This window comes from Dreissena polymorpha, chromosome 2 (genome assembly GCF_020536995.1).
Source record: "Dreissena polymorpha isolate Duluth1 chromosome 2, UMN_Dpol_1.0, whole genome shotgun sequence".
Taxonomy (NCBI): Eukaryota; Metazoa; Mollusca; class Bivalvia; order Myida; family Dreissenidae; genus Dreissena; species Dreissena polymorpha.
The window spans coordinates 21,902,866-21,924,598 of record NC_068356.1 but is presented as its reverse complement, the minus strand read 5'-3'; the positions used below and the strand labels follow the sequence as shown (position 1 = coordinate 21,924,598).

At 37.5% G+C, this 21,733-nt stretch overlaps 1 protein-coding gene and 1 long non-coding RNA gene across 2 annotated transcripts in view; one reads left to right on the top strand and one right to left on the bottom strand.

Moving 5' to 3' along the window:
* The window catches only part of LOC127869582 (polycystic kidney disease protein 1-like 2), a 148,285-nt gene extending 137,184 nt beyond the window's left edge, over window positions 1-11,101 (top strand). The window contains exons 16-23 of the mRNA XM_052412236.1: window positions 2,748-2,905; window positions 3,805-4,510; window positions 4,983-5,112; window positions 6,825-7,045; window positions 7,217-7,388; window positions 7,507-8,724; window positions 9,255-9,337; window positions 10,390-11,101. Of these exons, the coding sequence (XP_052268196.1) occupies window positions 2,748-2,905; window positions 3,805-4,510; window positions 4,983-5,112; window positions 6,825-7,045; window positions 7,217-7,388; window positions 7,507-8,724; window positions 9,255-9,337; window positions 10,390-10,485 (2,784 nt within the window). The 3' untranslated portion in view covers window positions 10,486-11,101. The remainder of the gene's footprint in view (window positions 1-2,747; window positions 2,906-3,804; window positions 4,511-4,982; window positions 5,113-6,824; window positions 7,046-7,216; window positions 7,389-7,506; window positions 8,725-9,254; window positions 9,338-10,389) is intronic.
* Window positions 11,102-12,274: 1,173 nt separating this feature from the next.
* LOC127866197 (uncharacterized) lies at window positions 12,275-16,190 on the bottom strand. The gene is made up of 3 exons (XR_008042884.1): window positions 16,028-16,190; window positions 15,371-15,662; window positions 12,275-14,122 (listed from the first exon to the last, which is right to left on the bottom strand). It is a non-coding gene; the product is annotated as an uncharacterized LOC127866197 (long non-coding RNA).
* Between the last annotated feature and the right edge of the window lie 5,543 nt (window positions 16,191-21,733).

The window sequence follows — 21,733 nt, the reverse complement described above, 5'->3', positions numbered from 1 at the left end:
CATGGACCTGTTCTATGTGCTTATCTTTGTAGTGAACTGTTGGTTCGTAGACCTGTGTGATGGTATATGTGAGGTCTCGCAAAGATATTGAAATAAGTCTGTTGGAGACAATGTGTAACTTATGACGCTGTTGGCTACCTCTTTCCTTACGACGAAAGTAATCCCGTGGCAATTTATAGAATCCTCAACGCTGAACCAATCTTCTGCCTTTTGGCTGTTGATGATTCTCTGAAGCCTAGGCTACTGATCTCAGCTAGCGCGATGATGTGGTAGCTCTACAGCTCGTGCGTCAGTTCATAGCCTTTTCCATATGCATGAAATGTTCTTACGTTCCATGTTTGTATGGTTGTTGAAATTTGTCGCCAACTGTATCGATGAATTTGCTCTAGTAGCTTCCTTGTCGCATTCACCCTTGAGACTGACGTGGAGTGTTTGCAGTAGCATTAGAACACAACCTTTTTTAAAAAAGAAAAAATGAAATGACCAAGACTTCAATTTAGTGTTACCTTGGTCATTTTTTGAAAACGAATTCATATTCCGTAAAGATAATGAATGGTTTGTCTGTTAGATCTATCTATAATTAAAAACCAAACAAATTCGCGAATGGTTGCATTCGGTATATTCATGTCTCCGGCTCTCGTAAAATAAAAGACAGTATATAACCTCACTGGTTGTCAACAAGTTAATAAACAGTGGACAGAAATGTATATGCAAGCATTTTCAAGAATTGTCCATTGGTTTTACAATTAGATTATGTAACTATGTGTTTTTACTACTTCACATGTAGACCCAGTATTTGACAACCTTAAGGATATAAAGGTATCGTCTGCTACCGTATCTCTGTCATTACCGAACCGTATGTTTTATTCACATGTTTAACATGTATTATTTCTGGATTATTTTCCCCGCCTTCTCAATGTTGTTAATGTATTTCGATTGCAGAACAAGGTTCAGATGATACATTGCTAAAGAGTAAATTCTGTGCCAACGTCACCAGCGTCAGTTGTCTAGAATGGGTACAGAAGAAAGCCGTCTGGGACAAGGACAAATGCAGGGTACATTCTAACTAATATTTAAAAAAAAAAACGCTAATAATGTTCCAATAGAACCCGGCTCGTATTTACCAACCCATTCTGCGAATTAAAAATAGTAAAATAACATTCTTCTGTCTACAAGTACAAATGTACATGTACATAAGTTACCCTTCTGTTGGCGTTGTACGATATTGTGCACATATAATAGTGTGAAATGCAATATTTAAAAAATAATTTATTCATTATATAACACAGCAGAAATAAAATATATAATACAAATACATGCATATTAAATGTTAACAAATACTCATTTAAATCGCTTAATTGAATTACCAGATTCATCTATGTTTGGCAGATTCATGCGTGGAAATGCAAAATTGAAACTACGCCCAGGTTATATTTGTGTAACAGGACCCACATATATCCTTTAGAAATAAATATACATATCTGTTAGTTGATTCTAATATGGCGTAGGCCACTTAATATGGCATCAAGCACAGAATATTCTGACACATTATTCTCCTTGTAGGTATCTCCGACCAGTACTCGCTCGGTGACGGTGTGCGATTGCGATAATAGGATGCTAGCTAGCGGCGAGCCAATGACTGTCGGGACAACATCTTACGTACCTCTTAGCGAGATTGACTTTGACAACAAGGTTGTCGACGAGCTATCGATTGGGCGCGGACCGGTGATTGGCGTTATTATCGTTTTGGGCTCCTTATATGTTCTCTTCGCTTTATGGGCCTGGCGGGAAGACCAGAAAGATAAATATAAGGTTTGAGACAATATTTTCTTTTTAATAAGATATTTGGCATGAAATCCGAAACACGGAGAACCACAAATATTCTTTATATATTTATAAAACCCATCAATTAACTATTAAAACTTGGTGTCCGTCAGGCAACAGTTAGTAGTATGATTGTCATAAGATTCGTAATTGGCAGTCTGCTGTACTTTGAGTTGCAATGTGCGCATAATTTATGGTTAAATTCGAAAAATGCTTTACCGTTATTGGCTTATACGATGCATACTATCATCTTGTCATGTGTCTCTAGTGGTCGTACTCACTCCTAATTGACAACGATATCGCCGACAACGCCTTCTACATAGTGAGCGTGTACACGGGTCTGCGGTCGGCGTCGGGTACGAACTCCAAGGTCGGCTTCATCCTGGTCGGAGAGGACGGGAAAACCGACATCCGCCGGTTGGACGACGACTCCCATGTTGTACGTTTATATAAACTGTGACGGAACTCAAATCATCTTGACTTTATTAAAGATAGATTCGTCTCAAATTTAAGCGCCATAAATGACCAAGACACTAACAAGTTTGAGAAAGATATCGATACGAGTGTTTGAAATATCACTAATTGCTCGTACTTGTGCCTTAACTGTGTATGTAATGTGTTGTGTACTTGGTTTTGGTTTGCACATTTCGTGTTACTGCTAGTTTTACAGATTGAATAACGCTTACCAAGTGTTATGTTGCGAACTTCCAATTTATCACAACAAATTCACTTGCCAAAGTTTAATGATATTTGGTGTAACAAAAGTTGTTGCGAAATGTTATTGTATAACGGTTTATAATGAAGATGTTAAGATATTAACCCAAATTCTTTTATTAAGCTTTAAATTGATGTAAACTACATATAGATTTATCGTTATATTTATTGGCATATGATTCGCACGTATTTGGTTATATGTTGTACAGGGATTTGAGAGGGGAAGTGTGCGGACGTTCGTCATGAGCACAAGACGATACCTGGGCGAGCTGATATGTCTGCGCATCTGGCAAGATGACAGCGGCGGTAACAACTCCTCCTGGTTTCTCAATAAGGTGGTCGTCACTGATCTAGCTGACCGCGCACGGTAATGTTTTCTGTTCTGACAACTGTACCACGTTGACAAAGTACCCACGCCCTTTAATATGAACACTCAGGATTAAGGAAATTAATATGTTGTTGTTTTTTTTAAAACTTTATTTATAGTTTAAATCTTTTTGTTCGAAAATCGAAAAAATAATTTATGCAATTGCATGGCTTTTAACAAATCTATATTTTACTCACGGAATAAAATATTATATAAATCATCACAGGGCCCCGTACAAATGTTCGGTGAGAAAATAAATCATTATAAAATAACAGTGAAAAAGAATGTCGGTGACAATAAACCCGTTAGGTGCATTGTCCTCATAGATCCATTACAAACTAAATAACGCAACACAAAAAATACATATCAAAATTTTAGCGAAATCGGAATGACTACAGTATGTAAATGCGTATAAATAAATTCATTTCACAGCTTGACACTATTAATATCAACGTAAATTTAAAGTTGCACTGCCTACATCAATACAAAGCTGATTTACCTTAAATTAAGGTTCATTACATAATTATGGACAAAAATTATTGATTTATTTTCGATGCTTCAAGTAAATTATGCTTCGCTACTTCATGTACGTGTTGTTTTTTTTGTAAATACAGGTATACCATAAACGCCAAATTATTATAGACGCCGGGCTCTAGCGCATGGACATATAACATAACGTACAACGCTGATTTACATTACATTACGGTTCGTCACATATGGACAAAAAATTATTGATTTATTTTCGATGCTTCAAGTAAATTGTGCTTCGCTTTCAATTAATTTGGGACGTCATGTATGTGTTTTTTGTAAATACAGGTATACCATAAACGCCAAATTATTATAGACGCCGGGCTCAAGCGCATGGACATTTAAAATAACGTGCCTTTTATTTTTTAAAGGTACATATTTGTGTGCAATCGTTGGTTTGACTATGACACCGGAGACAAAAAGGTGGACCGGTTATTGACGGCGACGCGCCACCACCGCTCCTTCACGGAATTTATCTCGTACACTGTCGCCGAGCAACACCTCTGGTTCTCCGTATTTCTGCGACCGATACGGAGCAACTTTACACGTGTACAGCGTTTGTCGTGCCTGCTTGGAATGATGTGCATCACAATGATTGTCAGCACTATGGTTATTCGAACTCCAAATGAAAACACGCGTATTAACGAAGTGAAGATAGGCCCTTTCCGGTTCTCGCTGGAAAATGTACAAGCGGCTTTAATATCATTAGCAGTAGGTACTGTAGTGGTTACCATCGCTTCCTTCTTTTTCAAAAATGCTGAAAACAATGAAAACAAACGATATCGGTCCTGGGTTCTTGACAACTACAGAAAGGCGAACGCAAGGTTTAAGTTCGACCCTTCGATTGTGGGTCGCGACTTTGCGCCTCCGGCGGAAGACGCGCTACAATACAATTACATCTTCCTTCCGCATGTCTGCATCTACGTGGGCTGGACGATACTGGTGATGTCGGTGGTTGTTGCGAGTTCCCTCATAGTGCTGTACAGTGAGTCCTGGAAACTGATGAAGTCAGAAGACTGGATGACAAGTTTCTTCATCTCTTGCCTATGCTCCATGTTTGTGACTGAAGTGATCAAGGTACTTTATTATGTCTGTTACACGTGGGCACGTTTTCTTAACATTTACATACAGTAGAAATCTGTGAACCAAAGTAATTTACATTGAAGGATTTTGTTTATATATGAAGTTCTATTTATTGTTTAGTACAAATTAAACATTGATTAGCTAAAATTTGTTAATGCTTATTAAAATTAAGTTGATTCAAAATACCTTCGTTGTCTGCCTAAATTATTAATCATTACATATATTTAGCTTCGATACATAAATGGTGACGAAAATTTCACTCATAGCCACAATAATTCACTCTTAATTCCATTATTTAAATATAGTCCAAAAACGACATACAGTGTCCACATGATTTACATGTATGCGGCGATGTATTAATATAAATTTGCATTTTTATTTAGTAAGGTGAATTAACGTGCTTGCTCCTGTGATGTAAAACAAACAACCTTTAAACTGACAATTGTGTAATATATTTGGTTCGAAGGTGGTGTGTTTCATGTTGGTGTACGCCATGATGTGTCCGAGAGCGTACGAGCCACCTGATCCCGAGATGGACATTGACAGCCTGGAAGAGATCACGAAGCGAAACTCCGCCACATTGAACATAGGACCGCGTAAGAATACTGTTTGATTGTGTCTAATTTCAGGTCATATAGACCATGTGACTGGTAATTTGTGGTAGCCATAGGTAGTTGTTTCCTCTACCTCCACGCAATATTTGACTTCACATCTTAATAAGTGTATGTGTTGCCGGACGGACATTTATGGTTATTTCGTCAAAAAACCCATATGTTGGCCCACTCTATAAATGAATACATGTATGTTATAATTTCATAAACACGCAGGTATGTGTTACCATAAATGCAGAGACTGATCGATATTACATCAATTTTAACAATTCAAAATAATATGTTTCGACGAAAATACAAGTATTAAATACAAAACAAAAAAATACAAACAAAATATTAAATTAGCAAATCGATTTTGAAAGTTCAGATTTGCCTTTATATTCTTTTTTTTTATTATATATATATTTTTTTTTAATTTTTAATTTTTGATTTTATATCATAAACAGGTACATGTTACCACATTGAAACACATTTAAACAAGAGCACCGCATACGGGTGCCACGCTCAGCTGCGAAAGCTTGTCAGATTTTTTTTAGAAGTCACAGTGACCTTGACCTTTGACCTAGTGACCCAAAAATGGGTGTGGCGTGTAGAACTCATCAAGGTGCATTGACATATGAAGTTTCAAAGTTGTAGGTGGAAGCACTTTGATTTTAGAGCCAATGTTAAGGTTTTAGCACGACGCCTATGACGGGCGGCGAACGACGAGCTGGCTATGACAATACCTCGAGTTTTCTCCGAAAACAGCCGAGCTAAAATGACATTTGACAGAGGTTCCTGTACTTAGTAACAGTTGAGTAAATCGAGTGCTTTAGCGTTTTTATCAGCTCACTTTAATAAAACCGTTTGAATAGCAATTCACTACTCTACCGATTAAATACTAACTTATCACGAACGTGTAACTACGAGACTGCAATTAAATTAAATCTATGTAGCCCGATTATAGTACGTTATGCTTGATTTAGTGTATTTCATAAATACTACAAAAAGATGTCCAGAACTTCATACAAACATATTTTTATTTGATAAATATATTTAGCCAATTGTTATTCATCTAGAAAGTCGTTATAACAGAGGGGGGAATCACGTGATAGTCAAGATGGCGACGTCCATACCGAGACGGTTATTTTTCGCCGTATTATATCCTTTATTACTTCTGTTTCTTTTTTAAATGAAGCTCACACTCCAGCCATATCAGTAAAAAGGTGATTAGCGTTTATTTCGTATATAAATTCGCTTTATATCTCGACTTTACTCCACGCAAATTTTCTTAGTGGAGCCCTAATTAGGTTATCCGCTAAGAAATTTCGCACAGAGTAAAGTCGAGATATAGAGCAAATATTAATATGAAATAAAAGCCAGTAACTTTCTTCCTAATATGGCTGGAAAGTGAGCGGAATAAAACAAAGTATTACAAGTAATACAGGGTATAAAACGACCATGTTAAAGCCTTAATAGCTAATATCATTTTCCACGCAATATGACACCATTGAACCTTGAATATTATTTTGCTAATGTAAAAACAACAAGTTTATGTCCTTTTCCAATCAAATTACATCATTTGACCTTGTAACAGAACCACTGCAAGTTTCAGACCGTTTGCCACAAAAATTTCAACAATGACACCACTCATTAAATCATTAAAAAAAATCAATCATTATAAATGTAAGACACTTTCAATAATTGCTTCGCCACAGACTTTCAGGGAGTATTGCCGCTTCCCAAGATACCGGACGAGAAGACTCTGATGAACAACCAGATCAATCGCATCCGTAACCATCAGCTAATAAAGATTCTGTTCCAGCTGGTCGTCTACAGCGGTCTCCTGTACATCGTGTACAAGATCAGCTACGAAAGTCGTGATCCCAGATCATTCTACCTAAAGAACCACGTCAGCGAAATGTTTACTTTTAACAAAGTGCGTACCTTTGAGCTTTAATGAATTAATTCAATTAAAATATTTTGCACAGTTGTGCGTTATAGATTTTGCTGAGTTGGTTGGTATTGTTTTTAAATAGTGTTAAAACTGCAATATTTTTTTAAATGCATTATAAAGACGCGGAAGTAATTTGATGCTTATATTTCCTAGGTGACTGACCTTAAATCATATACCACATGGTTTGACGAACAATTCATTAACAACTACTTCTCTAAGACCTACTATGGCGCCAGCCCAGATACAGAAACGCAACCATATACGGAAGATCTCGTGAATTTCCGTGTCGGTCCGGCGCGTCTTCGTCAGTTAAGAATCACACCAGGTAAGCTCTATTACAACTTAATAAAGTGATAGATATGCTAGTACATCGATGCTTTATATCTATAAAGGCTTTCCAAAAAATGTAAAAGTAACACATGATTAAATGACATTTTTTTCAGAACCCTGTATAGGACCATTAGCCACCAAAACAGTATGCCACAATCGATTTGTCGAGAAAAAGAAACAAACACACGACTTTTGCAAGGGTTGGGTCCTTTTCCCTTGTCCAGAGACGGAAAAATCCACTTCACTTACATCGACGGCCTGGCTGTACAAGTCCTCAGACGAGGTTTGGGGTTTTACCACAATCGCGGATTATAATTCATACGCGGGTGGTGGATATTTCATGAAACTGGACGTCAACAGCGACGTAAGCAAGAAGATTTTTAGTGAACTGAAAGAAAACAATTGGTTTGATAACATGACAAGAGCTGTTATACTGGAGTTTTCTCTGTTCAATGCAAACGCCAATCTTTTTGTGTACGCAAAATTTGTCGCTGAATTTCCCGAAATGGGAGGATTTTTGCCGTATTCCACAGTCAGCGTTCTCCGACTATTTCTGCATTCTGGACCAGATGGAGATTTTATTATGATTCTCGAGTTGGTATTCGTACTTATAATGTTCTTCGCGACGCTCGGCATCGCCTATCAGCTATTCACGGACCCGAAGACGTTTATCAAATCGATTTGGAACATTCTGGACATTTTGGCACTCATAATGAGCTATGTGTCGACTACTATGTTTGTGATAAAACTAGGTATCATTACAAAAACAATTAAAGTGTTCCGGGAAGACAAAAATGAGTACATTGGATTTGAAAACTTGGAATTCTACGATTATTTCACGAATGCCACATTCGGGATTCTGGTGTTCATTCTGTCTGTTCGCATTTCAAGGATTTTGGGATACAGTGGGAAAATAAACGAAATGGCTGCTGTGATTTGCAATGCGGCGGACGATCTGCGCGGTTTTCTTTGCGTATTCAGTATCGCCACGTCGGCCTACCTCATCTGCGGAACCCTCTTGTTCGGACGAGACGAAGGCAGATTTAAAACCTTTTTCGATTCCTTCGGAACGATTACAGAAACTTTCATCGGCAAGAATAAAGTGACGGATATAATTAAGTCACAGCCAATCTATGCAGAGATTTACTACGCCACGTTTCTTCTACTCGTCCTGATGACGCTGGTCACAATGGCTGCTGCCATCCTTAACTTCAGTATCGCAGACGTGAGAGAGGAGGCGGCGAAGCTGGCTCCCACAAACATTATGGAGTTGATTTGGGACCGGATTGTGGTTCTTGCTGGCAAATTGCAGGGACCCAAAAAGGCGAAAAGTGGGTGCATTTTGTTCTTTATAAGAGAATGGATAGATGTAATTGTACTTACACAAACAAGAAATAGGCAATATTTCTTACCCAAAGGAGTATTTGCATTTCTGTATCCTTTCGGTATTATAATGCCGCCTTTAAGTGATAACATCATCACACTCCCACGGTCAATTAATAACAGTACTCCCAAATCCTAATATATGTAACGAGATGAGCTAATCCAACAGCTGGTGTATAAATATACGAGTCATGTTCTGCAAAAACTGGGCATAATGCATGTGCGTAAAGTGTCGTCCCAGATTAGCCTGTGCAGTCCGCACAGGCTAATCAGGGACGGCACTTTCCGCTTGTATGGTATTTTTAGTTTCAAGGAAGTCCCTCCTTACCGAAAATAAAGTTTAGGTGGAAAGTGTCGTCCCTTATTAGCCTGTGCGGACTGCACAGGCTAATCTGGGACGACACTTTACGCAAATGCATTATTACCAGTTTTATCAGAACGCAACATTTATGATGACACCCACTGTGTTCTTTTCCAGAAGCTTCAGTTGTGCGGCGCGATTCTGAAAGCGAGCTTCGAGAGATTCTGGCAGACCTGCATCTGTTCATCAGTAACTTGAAAGTGAGGAGGAAGCCCAACCTATGTTAGATGTTGTGCTTTGTTAGGAGACAAAAATCGCCCGTGTTTATCCACAAGGTCCTATCACCAAACACGAAGGAAAAACATGTAAAATGCTCACGGGACAATATGTCACTATTCATAAATTAAAGAAGGGTCGGGACGTTAAGACGTTTACACCTGTTTCACGAAACATAACTTAGGCTTCTTCTCGTCGAAGAATGTTGACACAATTTGATGCCCACAATTCCGCTAGCTTGTATATATCAAAATGTCTCAAATATTTAAATAAAGTATCCGCAATCGAATCTTGAGCATGATGATAGCATATTCATAAGTTAAACCGTGTCAAAACACGTAGAGGAGACAAAACAAATCGTTACGGTTAGGGAGACTAGGGAGACGTTGTTCATGTCCTGATATGTTCACTTTCAATCTATGGAATTTAACTACACTGTCAACTTTGATGACTATACTGTCAAACTTGTACATATATAACGGATGTTTTTTATGCCCCCGGTAAGGTGGCATACAGCAGTTGAACTGTCTGTCAGCCAGTCTGTCCGTCCGTCCGAAAACTTTAACATTGCCCATAACTTTTGCAATATTGAAGATAGCAATTGATATTTGGCATGCATTTGTATCTCATGGAGCTGCACATTTTGAGTGGTGGAAGGTCAAGGTCATCCTTTAAGGTCAAAGGTCAAAAAAACAAATCCAGAGGAAGTAACAAGCTTTAAAGGGAGATAATTTGGCAGGTACATATAATTATTACAAGGGAAGTAATATTTTTATTATATCCTTTTAATTTTTTTTAAACTTCCCTTGTAAAATGTATATGTACCTGCCAAATGATAAAAAAATAACAAAAAAATAAAGTGGCGCAGTAGGTGGCATTGTGTAACTGACGAACACATCTCTTGTTTCTTCCAAGAGACGTATGTGTTCATTAAAAGTATCAATTCAACTACATATTTAAATATATCCATTGGCCAAGTTTCAGCGAAATATGTAAGGCATCTATCATAAGAAGTGCATAATTGTTTTTGTTACAGAAAGCCAATAGGTATCGACTGACTGATCACGAAGAGGAAGTGCCTGTCGTTCACACACAAAACAATGTAAGAAAAACTAATACGTCTGGAAAGTGACGAGTGAAACAGAGATTCTAGAGTTCGTGGAAATAAATAATACAATACAATATTGCTGTATGCTTGGTTGCAAGGAACTTTATATTGTTCTTCTGTACTCTTTTATTTATTTCATATTATAATGTTGTACCAATACAAAGGAATTAACTTTTTAAATTAAAGATAGGACGATGCTTAAATGCGCGCTGTACTCCCTTGAATATGAAATTGTGTTCAATGTCATAAGACATATTTTAATGCAAGTATTTTACGCGTTTTCTGTATTTTTTTTAATGTGCATAATGATTGTCACAACTACTGTGGCGACTCTGTAGCCAGGTTATTATCAAACACGTCGAAAATTAGATGAAATACTGTAATGATTATAAAATGACGTAAACATATAATATTGTTGGCTTTTATAACGGACTTAAATTGCATCGCCTTTTTGTCAAAACGACAAACTTGACAGTTCATGTTACGTATGCAGTTGTGGTTATTTATTCTATTTGTTTGTACAGTTTGTATTTACTTCGTATGTTTTTAGTTTTTACCTACTTGCAATTTATTTTATACGATACTTTCTATAAGTATTTTAGAAAATTAGACGTTCACACGCTTGCTTTAAAACGATTTAGCACATGTAATAAAATTGCTTAATACTTTAACCTGGCTGTTCTAATTATTTGCCACAGCGAGAGGAAACTTTTTGACGCATGGAAGAGAATGTCCGCTACTAAATGACAGCATTTTTTTAACAATTGCATACTCAGGGTGCATGATCACTTAGCTCTGTGGGGTTCACAATTGAACTGTTATGGATGTAAACACACCATTAAGTGGTGCTTTTTTCAAATAACGTTTCAAAACCTTTTTTAAGAATTTCAACCAGTGCATAAAAACAGTGTTTTATGCTGCTTATTACAATGTAAAATACAGCAGAATTACTTTATTTAGTAAGCCTGTGTTATTGGCTAAACATTCGATATGTACAACATTCATTTACAAGGTGATGCAGCACGCAACGTGAAATTTTGGCACCGATATCAGGCGTATTAAAGGATTTATTCTTTACTATTACGTATTAAAGGATTTATTCTTCAATCTAAGATATCAGCACAAACTTTAAAAAAACTGTCTTTTATGCAGATTTTCGGAAATATATTTCAATAACTTGAGATATTTGCAAAAGTAAAGTTCTCTACAATATGTTTACAGTCCGTCCAGCTCGTGAGTAAATCCCTGAAAACCCCGTTGATTCTGCATCATGATACTGACATTAACAATTGCATATTGGTAGGTATTTGTCAAATTACAAATGTATAATTTAATTTTGTAACTCGTTACAAATATGCAGCAACTTACGTGAAATGTGTGTGCTTCTTTTAATCACTGGGTAGCTTCTATGTGTCGTTACTTAATAAAAGTGAATCGTATATTCATGTGTGAACATGAAAATGAATCCATTTTATACCATATTTATTCGAATATATTTTTCTTTGCTTTTTAGATTGGAATGCACTCAGTCAAATTAACTCTTGTTATTCTGGTTAATGCATATACAATGGAAAATTGAACAAGACGATTAAGCAAAAGGCACTTACCACATTTCGAAGCATGAAATAACATGATGTTGGTCAAAATGCGGCTAGAACATGTGAAATATGAATTCATACAAGAAAGACATTTATAGAAAGCTTCAAACGGGCGCAGTTCAACAATTGATAATAGCGACACAAGTAAAACAATACAACGATTGCTCGTTTCTGCGAATAAATTATTGAGTTATTTATCACTTATATACCGTAACTAGATTGAATCACTACGATCATTAAAGCATGCACATGCATCGTGACATGTTAATGTTTATGATGTTAGTTGCATTATGGTATTAATTTTAAGCATTCCTTTGTAAGGAGCACTTATTAGCCCGTATGGCTTTATTTAGAATAATTAGAGCCGTCATCCATTCAAACACAATCACATGCAATTCAAGCCAGAGGTTTTTCTTGACAAATAAAATAAATCAAACAATTCCACTTTGTAATAAAAAAGGGCCTAGCACATCATGCAATTTCATTAAATAATGGGTTTATATTTTACTTTATTATATGTTAGTACAATCGAATGGGAAAACACAACGGAATTAATGTTTGAAAACCAACACACTGAATAAAGCAAAAATCTAAAATCTACGGTACAATGGCATGAAATCAGGATGGTAGAACGCGAAATCATAATTTGCGAAGTTCAACGTGAAATCACAAATCGATATCGCGAAATTAATACCACGATATCGCATCTAAATCGTATAGTGTCTCGCGTTCTTTACTTTGTATTTCTAAAAGATCGGATGCAAGAATACAATTTGATATTGCTACATATTTTCACGACTTTCGAATTGTCTTGTCGCACTTTCTTTTCACATAAGAATCTCTCAGCATCAAATCGGGATTTCGCATTGTTCACTTTTGCGTTTTCACATCTCACATTCTCGCATCGTTATCTTGTCCCAACGAATCGCGGTTTCTCGTTCTCGCAATTGTAAGGCGTTCTTCTGCTGTTCCCATGCTTTTTCTATGTCTTCGTTTTCATTTCTGGTCTCCTTTAGCCTGTTCTTATTGCTTCACACATCTCTTTTTGGTCTTACTCTTCTTCATCTTTCAATCGTCCTACATCAGTCTTGGTTTGACTTTGTTGTGGTTCCTATGGGCGCTGATGCGCAGTTAAATGCGGGTCATCACTAAGTAGTGGTCACTATTTATATCATCTCCTCTATGTGCTCACGCGTTCAATACTGATGATCTCCACTGAAAGTTGATCAAAAGATTATCTATCTGGTTCTTGCTCTTGTCAGCTAATACCCGTATTGTCTTTGTGTATGTCTTTATATGTTCATGTAATTACAATACCGTTTATATAGTACAACTCACACAGTTGTTCTCCATTTTCATTTATTTTGTGTTTCAAATCAATGCATTCCCATCGTTCTCTCATACCCACTATGTTCAATTCCAACTTAAGCATTTCGGTCTCCCAAGATAATAATAATGTCATTCGTGTTGCTTTCGTATATTTGATATAGTTCTTCGTATAATCATTCATTTTCAGCATATTCGTTTTCGTTGTGAGGAGCGTTCACTTGGATGAAGATCACTCCCCGATATTTTAAGTAGAACCTTGGAGTAACGATTTCTTATTTATGTGTCCATTCGAAAAACGACTTCACATATAATGATGGCAACAACTTCATGTAGTTCCCACTTGCAATCAGAGACTGTCCCGGAGACATTTTCAACGTGCTCAATCCTGTCCATTTGAACTCGCTTTTTGCAAGTATGCCCAATCGGAAGTCTTCCATCTCACTCGCGATCTGTGCGATTGCTTAATTTCTATGTATATTTATTTAATACTCCAGTGGCATATGGTGAACCTGTTTGTGGGTATTAAAAGTGATCTGGTCGGGCTCTTAGATTCCACAAGGCTTCTATTCATCGCCGTTATAGTGCTGTGCTGGTGATCCTTTCTCCACTCTGGTTTTCTAACCAACGGTTTCCGTTGTTTACGTAACTAGTTTTTTCGGGAGAAGGTCGTTAGCCTTTGGCCCAATCCATTACCTGGAGGTCCAGTGGGTTTCTGGGCGTCCTTCCCATAAACACTATATATACATACAACATATTTCATTTTTCATTTGACTTAACTATTTTAAATGTGTATGTGTTTTGTAACTTTTGTATGTCTTACAAATATACGCTTGAAAGAATACTTTCTTATTATTGCGTACATTCCTAATGTAACGGATATTATAAAGCAAAATTTGACTGATTTCATACTTGATGGGTCGCTACGGCAACATAATTCTATAGTTTTATAATAAATAAATTAATTTAAAATTCTTAAATAATCCGTTGACATTAGAGCTGTAACGATTCATTCATCATTCGATTCGATTTCGATACCAAATGGCCCGATTCGATTATTTTCGATTCGATTCAAATTTAACTATTTGCTGCTTATTTTGCAAACGTTTTCATGTTTGGTTTGTCCAGGGCATGAATTTATATGTTTGGTATTTGTTATTAACGTATTATGTAGTACATTTATAGTGTTTAATTTTTTTAATAAAATTTAAAAACGCAGAACTGTTTCATAATTAGTTGAGTTATTTTTAAATAACATAAAATGTACAATGTATCACTTGTGTTTAACAGAAAAAACAAAAAAAAAACAACATGTAAGTCTATAAACATCTTCCACGTGACTTCTTAACAGAATGCACACAGTTTAGTAAACAAACCATATGTATTGAGAAAAAAAATGAGATCAAAACATCACATGGGTATAATTTAGTAATTTTAACGTGTTAAAAGAGCTTGTCGTGGGAGATGAAGATTTTTCATCTGAAAGTGTTTTCTCTTTAAATATTGCCTAAAATTTGTAGTGCTTCCAGATTAAGGGTAACTTACGTCAACAAAACAGGTTTTGGAAGTTGCCTTTGCATCAGAACCTTCGCGAAACCCGAAATGTTCCCATACTTATGATCTTAATTTCGACGGTGCGGCTTTCAGCGTGGTTGAAGCAGCCATTTTACCGGCTAATTCTATGCTCAGCATGTTATTCATTCATTCATTGGATACCACATTGGCTATTGACCAATCACAAGACGTATTACAAATGACAAGAAAGTTTAGACTACGGATTTGGAAAGTAAGGTTTAAAATGCGGATCAATCGGGATTGCAGTGAATCGAATCGAAACTGGCCGTATTGGTATCGAAATCGAATCGGCGGCGTTAAATCGAACCGAATCGTTACAGCTCTAGTTGACATAACGCTTTTTTACTTTCTTTGTGTCAGTAACCACCCAATCCCGACAAGTAATGCCAGTATTTTATTTAATTACTGACCTTTTCCGCTCATATTATTGCTCGTATCAGCTCTTGATCGGCTGTGTGACAGTACTTTCTGTCCATGTCTTAGCGTTATTTTGCTCGTGATCGTCTGTGTAGCAGTACTTCGGTCGATCCTAAGTCACTCCCACCAGTTATTGTACATGTGTAGTGTAATTCATTCAAGAAGACGCACACACCTGGCATGACTTGTCAGTCAATGGAATTCTGTTGATCAACAAGACATTCTTACCAAACAGCTAGTACGAACGAAACCCCCATACGTAAGGCTCCGCGTAAGGCTCCGTAACTGTAATAAACAATTCTGGACTGACATTTACCAATCATTATACTAGGAGGTTTTGGGGATTCCGATAATGACGTCACGTTTGCGCATGCTCAAATTTTTGCCGTCAAAACTGCGGCCATTTTGCTATTGTTTGCATTTGTAGAACCGCATCGTGATAAGGTTACCATAATAATCTCTACTTGACACAAATTCGCGACCCTTTTTAAGAACAACAAAATACTCAGAAATTGAAATTATTTCAGAATTATTTAAATTCAATGAACGAACACAAATAAGGACAAAAATAAACAACAATAGAATGATTTCATGTGCTCAACATATAGAGACTGATTTGAACCTATGTATGTATGTATGTAAAAACTTACCTTGTTACATAATAATTAAATCCTCTTGATAAATGTAATTGTTTTTATTTAATTGTTCACACCAATTTTGACACTCTTTGTTTAAGCATTTTAACCCGGTGTACGTTTAATTAATTGCCTCTTTGTTCATCACAAACCGATTATCTCGTTATGATCGGATACTGTCCACACTAAGAAAACAGGGTCATCATTGTGTACACACCGGTCTTACTGACCTGTGTACTTACGCGCAAGGAACTGACAATAACGAAGTGACGTCACCATCTATGTATAGAATGGGGTGTCATAAACCCGGGTACCTATACCCTGAATAAACCACGTGTGTCTGAGCAGAACAGCAAAGCGGTGGCATCGATACGTTTTTATTTAAATAGTAACATAACATAGAATTCACTTGTTTTTGACATGTAAAGCAATTTATAACGTTGATTTCGTAAATTATGCAAATACCAATATCACCTTTTAGTTTACATATACACGTAATATTGATATATAAAATTGTTTCTATGACATTTTCAATTTCTGAAATAAATTATTTTCTATAAGGTGGATTTTGGTAATTTGAGAAATTCTACAGATTGAAGCTTCCACTCGTACTTGTCAAGACCAGTGACATGGATGTGAACGACGAGGATGAATTTGTGTTTGCCTGCTTATTTGCAGCATTAATAAAATCTTTGCGTTGTAAAGAGCTGAAAGAAGCACAAAAGTCCGGGAAAAGACGAAGAAGGAGGCCAAGGTCCCTGTGGATTCGTCCATGGCTATCGAAAGCTAGAAGGCAGCAGCATGGGCACATTGATGCATTTCTTACCAGGGAACTCCGCAACTAAGATATCAACACCTTTCAGAATTATCTCAAGACAAGATACGAAGTTTCGCTCTGCCCTTACACCTGGATTGAAACTGGCACTGACTCTGAGGCATTTGGCTACAGGGGACAAATACTCGTCACTCTCATATGCGTTTCGGTTCAAAAAGGCAGCAATTTGTCAAATGGTTACTGAAGTATGCATTACTATTGTCCAGGCCTACAAAGACGAAGTGTTCACCGTTCCTGTGACACCCGATGAGTGGAGATCTATCTCCGATGAATTTGAAGACAAGTGGAATTTGCCACATGCAGTTGGAGCTCTAGACGGGAAGCATGTTGCTATCAGCATTATACTGATCGAGCGTTCAGACTGAAACGAAAGTTCCCTGAATAGCACGGCTTTTATATACTCATCTTCAGACCGCGAGAATCGTGTCAGACCGTACAAAAACTCAACTGGCCGTAACGCATCTGCCTGTAAAACGCAACACACCGTAACGGGTCGGAATAAACACGTAGCAAAACGGCTGCCAATTTTCATAGCTTGCCGTGGTAAAACGTAAAAGCGTAACAAAACTTGATAGAAACTTAACGTGTCGGGGAATACATAGGATTCCCGTCAGAGTACGGACCCTTTTCGTGTTCTGTTACGGCCTGCTACGTACTGTCAAGTTTTGTTGCGTTTAAAAAGTTCTATCACGTTTCTCATTTCCGCCGTGGCAAATTTTTTGACAGCTTAAAATGTTTGCACTGCAACCACGGCAACGCCGTTGTGTCACGTTTGGCTATCCCGTTCCCCTACGTTGCCTCACGTTCATCCCGTTTCCTCCACGGTGGCCCGAAACGTGATTGCCGTGGTCGCCGGGAACATAGTGTAAACGCAGCATTATGCACAAACATTTGTCAGCAAATACATTGAACGACTTCACCCCTGTTAACTCTGGAAGCACATAAACACAAACTGTGCATGTTATTTAAAACAGGCTATGCAATAATAGCCGCTGGTCGTGAGATACTTATTGTTGAAATGGGTAATGACCCAGCACCTAACTGGACTCTCAGCTGGTTTGTTTGACGCATGAATGTAGCAAATGATGCATGTTGACATATGATATATGCATGAATTTGACATATGGTATTTTCATGTGTGTGACTACGTCATATATTGTATAATAAATACACGTGCCGATGTTGCGGTGTAAGCAAGCTCAAAGGTTGAAAACACTCATCTATTACTCGCAATAAGAAGCGATGTAAATGATGGGAATAAAAACTAACATTCAAAAACATGAACGTAGATTTTGTTTACATCATACGTAACAATTAACAAAATTCCTTTATGTAGCAGAGCGAATACCACAAACATGTCATTTAACTGCCTGCATGTAGCATGTGAATCCGTAGTATCGGCCCTCTTAATGAAAACATATAACAAATTAAAGTGAAAAGATTGAAAAACATACGTCTATAATACGTCAATCTAAAGTGCAATGTGTATTCTATGACATAACAACAAAAACTGCATTAAAATCGGTAATGCTTTGCAAAACAAGGGACAAAACTGTCACAAAACCAGGTTTTCATTGTGAAAAAAAAATCTGATAAAGGGAGAAAACTCAAACTGAACTTTTGAAATGAACAAACAAAATTAACCCCCTTTGTATGTTTGTTTTAAAAAAAAATCTATTTTTAGTCGTGGCGACCTTGACATTGGAGATATTGACGTGATTCTTTCGTGCGACACACCGTCCCATGATGGTGAACAAATGTGCCAAATGATTTTAAAATCTCACAATGAATGACATAGTTATGGCCAGGACAAGCTCATTTATGGCCATTTTTGACCTTTGAACTCAAAGTGTGACCTTGACCTTGGAGATATCGACGTAATTATTTCGCGCGACACACCGTCCAATGATGGTGAACAAATGTGCCAAATGATTTTAAAATCTGACAATGAACGACATAGTTATGGCCCGGACAAGCTTGTTCCGCCAGCCCGCCAGCCAGCCAGCCAGCCCGCCAGCCAGCCAGCCAGCCAGCCCGCCCGCATTCGCCAATCTAATAACCAGTTTTTTCCTTTGGAAAACCTGGTTAAAAAACTGGCGAGACTAAGGTCCATGCATGTTCTTTTTCTATAGTTTCTTGATGGAAAAACGAAACTCTTGTTCACGTTTCCCTCAAATTATTTTTTCCCCACAAATAAGTGGCATATACAACATTTAATAAACCTACTAATAAACCAAAAACAAACTTGTGTAATCATAATATCGGCCTGGAATTAACATGATCAACTTTCAAATGAAACCCGGAAATCATGAGGACGATCGTCGCAATAGTCATTAATAAACATCAAATACATTATAACTTCTAACAAGGGCTGTTTGTAAAACATGCATGCCCCCCATAAGGGCTGTAAGTTGTAGTGGCAGCCATTGTGTGCATACGTTTTTTGTCACTGTGACCTTGACCTAGTGACGTGAAAATCAATAGGGGTTATCTGCTAGTCATGATCTATTTATCTATGAAGTTTCATGATCCTAGGCTTAATTATTCTTGAGTTATCATCATGAAACCATTTTACTGTTTCGAGTCAATGTGACCTTGACCTTTTACCTAATGACCTGAAAATTAATAGGGGTCATCTGCCAGTCATGATCAATGTACTTTTGAAGTTTCATGATCCTAGGCGTAAGCTTTCTTGAGTTATCATCCGGAAACTATTTTACTGTTTCGGGTCACTGTGACCTTGACCTTTGACCTAGTGACCCGAAAATCAATTCGGGTCATCTGCCAGTCATGATCAATGTTCCTATGAAGTTTCATGATCCTAGGCGTAAGCATTCTTGAGTTATCATCCGTAAACTATTTTACTGTTTCGAGTGACTGTGACCTTGACCTAATGACCTGAAAATCAATAGGGGTCATCTACCAATCATGATCAATGTCCCTATGAAGTTTCATGATCCTAGGCCTAAGAATTCTTGAGTTATCATCCGGCAACCATCTGGTGGACGGACCGACCGACATACCGACATGAGCAAAACAATATACCCCCTCTTCTTCGAAGGGGGGCATAAAAATGGATAACACATTTACTTTCCAGCACTTCGTGAGGGGTTTTCGTCAAAGGCACTATACCATGTGGAGGGCCGATGAGAAAAAGGGATACTGGCGAATAGAACAATCCGTAATGGCATCCATCATTGGTTTCAACTTTGCTGTTACATGTGATGTTTTAATGCTGCCGTTTTTGTCAATCAATGACTACAAACTCGTCCACTGTGCACATTATGCTCATGTTATTATACATTAAGTTGGCGGTCATGTGTGTAATTCAAAATTCATGAGGTCCTTCCGCGTCTGAGGCTACATTATGTTTGGACCCGGAGTGTGTCACAACACTCCTGTCTTATCATCGTACTAGACTCACTAGAGCGGGGTGAATTTTGAATATAGCTGCATTTGCCAGCAATAAAGTTGTTACTGAAAGAGTACCCGGATGAAACCCTACCTGTCCGGAATGGTGAACACCGACCAAACTCACATGCTTCAAAACTGGGGATTAAAACCCGGGTTGCCTAGATGAGAAGCACGTGTACCAACCACTGTGCTAATCGGAAGCCCAGTCGCCGGTAGAGGTTTATGGCAAATATATAATAAAGCACCTTAACCAGTCCGCACTGTGAACTATGAAATGCAGGTGATATCAGTTCTTTCAAAAGAGCGGTTTTCCTTGAGCATGGATGACAATCCAGGTCAATCTTTGCCCAAATGCTGTACAGTGGGGAGTGTATGTTAAAATTTTCACCGCTTTTCATCGTGTTTGGGAGCGTATTACAATTAGAAATATTCGAATGTGTGTGTGTGTGCGTGTGTGTGTGTGTTGGGGGGGGGGCTTTCGGAAAAGGGAATACAAGTTCACTTCACATGTTTGAACATAAACAAATGTTGGGAAAAGAGAAACAATTAAAACATTTGACTTTCTAATGGAACTTTAAAAACAGATTAAACTAAGATTTAATAACATAATGTACAAGAATAATACCTTTATGTACCAGGTAATTCATAGAGAACATGACCACCAAAAATCGAAAATGCTTACGTGGATGTAAACCATGACCTCCAAATAAAAAAGACAAAACTATGGTTATTTAACACAACAAACTGTATTACTCGTTCCAGACCAGTGCCCTCTACACTCCTGTCAGAGAATACCAATGTAATATAATACTTATGCAAGGAAAATATAAGTAGAAAAAAAACAAGATGGCAAAAGCCAAAAAGGCCGCTCACTGAGACCCAAAAGAACTGAACTGTTCTGAGCATTTGTGTAATGTTTGTGTAATAAATGTGGCTTTTACTTTGCTATTTGCAACGTGCAACCTACAATAAACAAAAGGTGATCACAAAAGGTCACCATGAGCATGTTTTGCTAAGGTGAGCTTAAAATACCTAACAGAAAATCATCTGTAACAATGTTAACTAATTGAGCAGGTAATATAAATCTAAGTGGATAAGAAAGAAGCAAAGCATAAAAACAAGAATTCAAAGGTACACGATATGATCAAGAGACCTCCAGGAACAAAGCTGTTCTGAGCAGACAGCATTCACATTTCACAAGACTTACAAGGAAAGCTGCCCAAACACATGGCAGCTATGCTTTTAACAATTCACAAACTACCCAGCTTCATTGTGCCATGCTGTTTAATGAAGCAAAATCATGTCTAACAAATTTGACTTCTTTTGTTTGACCTTTAAACTTGGGACTTAGGTTTGGAACCGCATGGGTTTGGAACAGCATGTGACCAAGTTTTGATCTCAGCCTATATTTAACTGGGACAAATGTACTGACCATTCCCAAGCTTCATGTAATAAATGTGACCTCAAAAGTT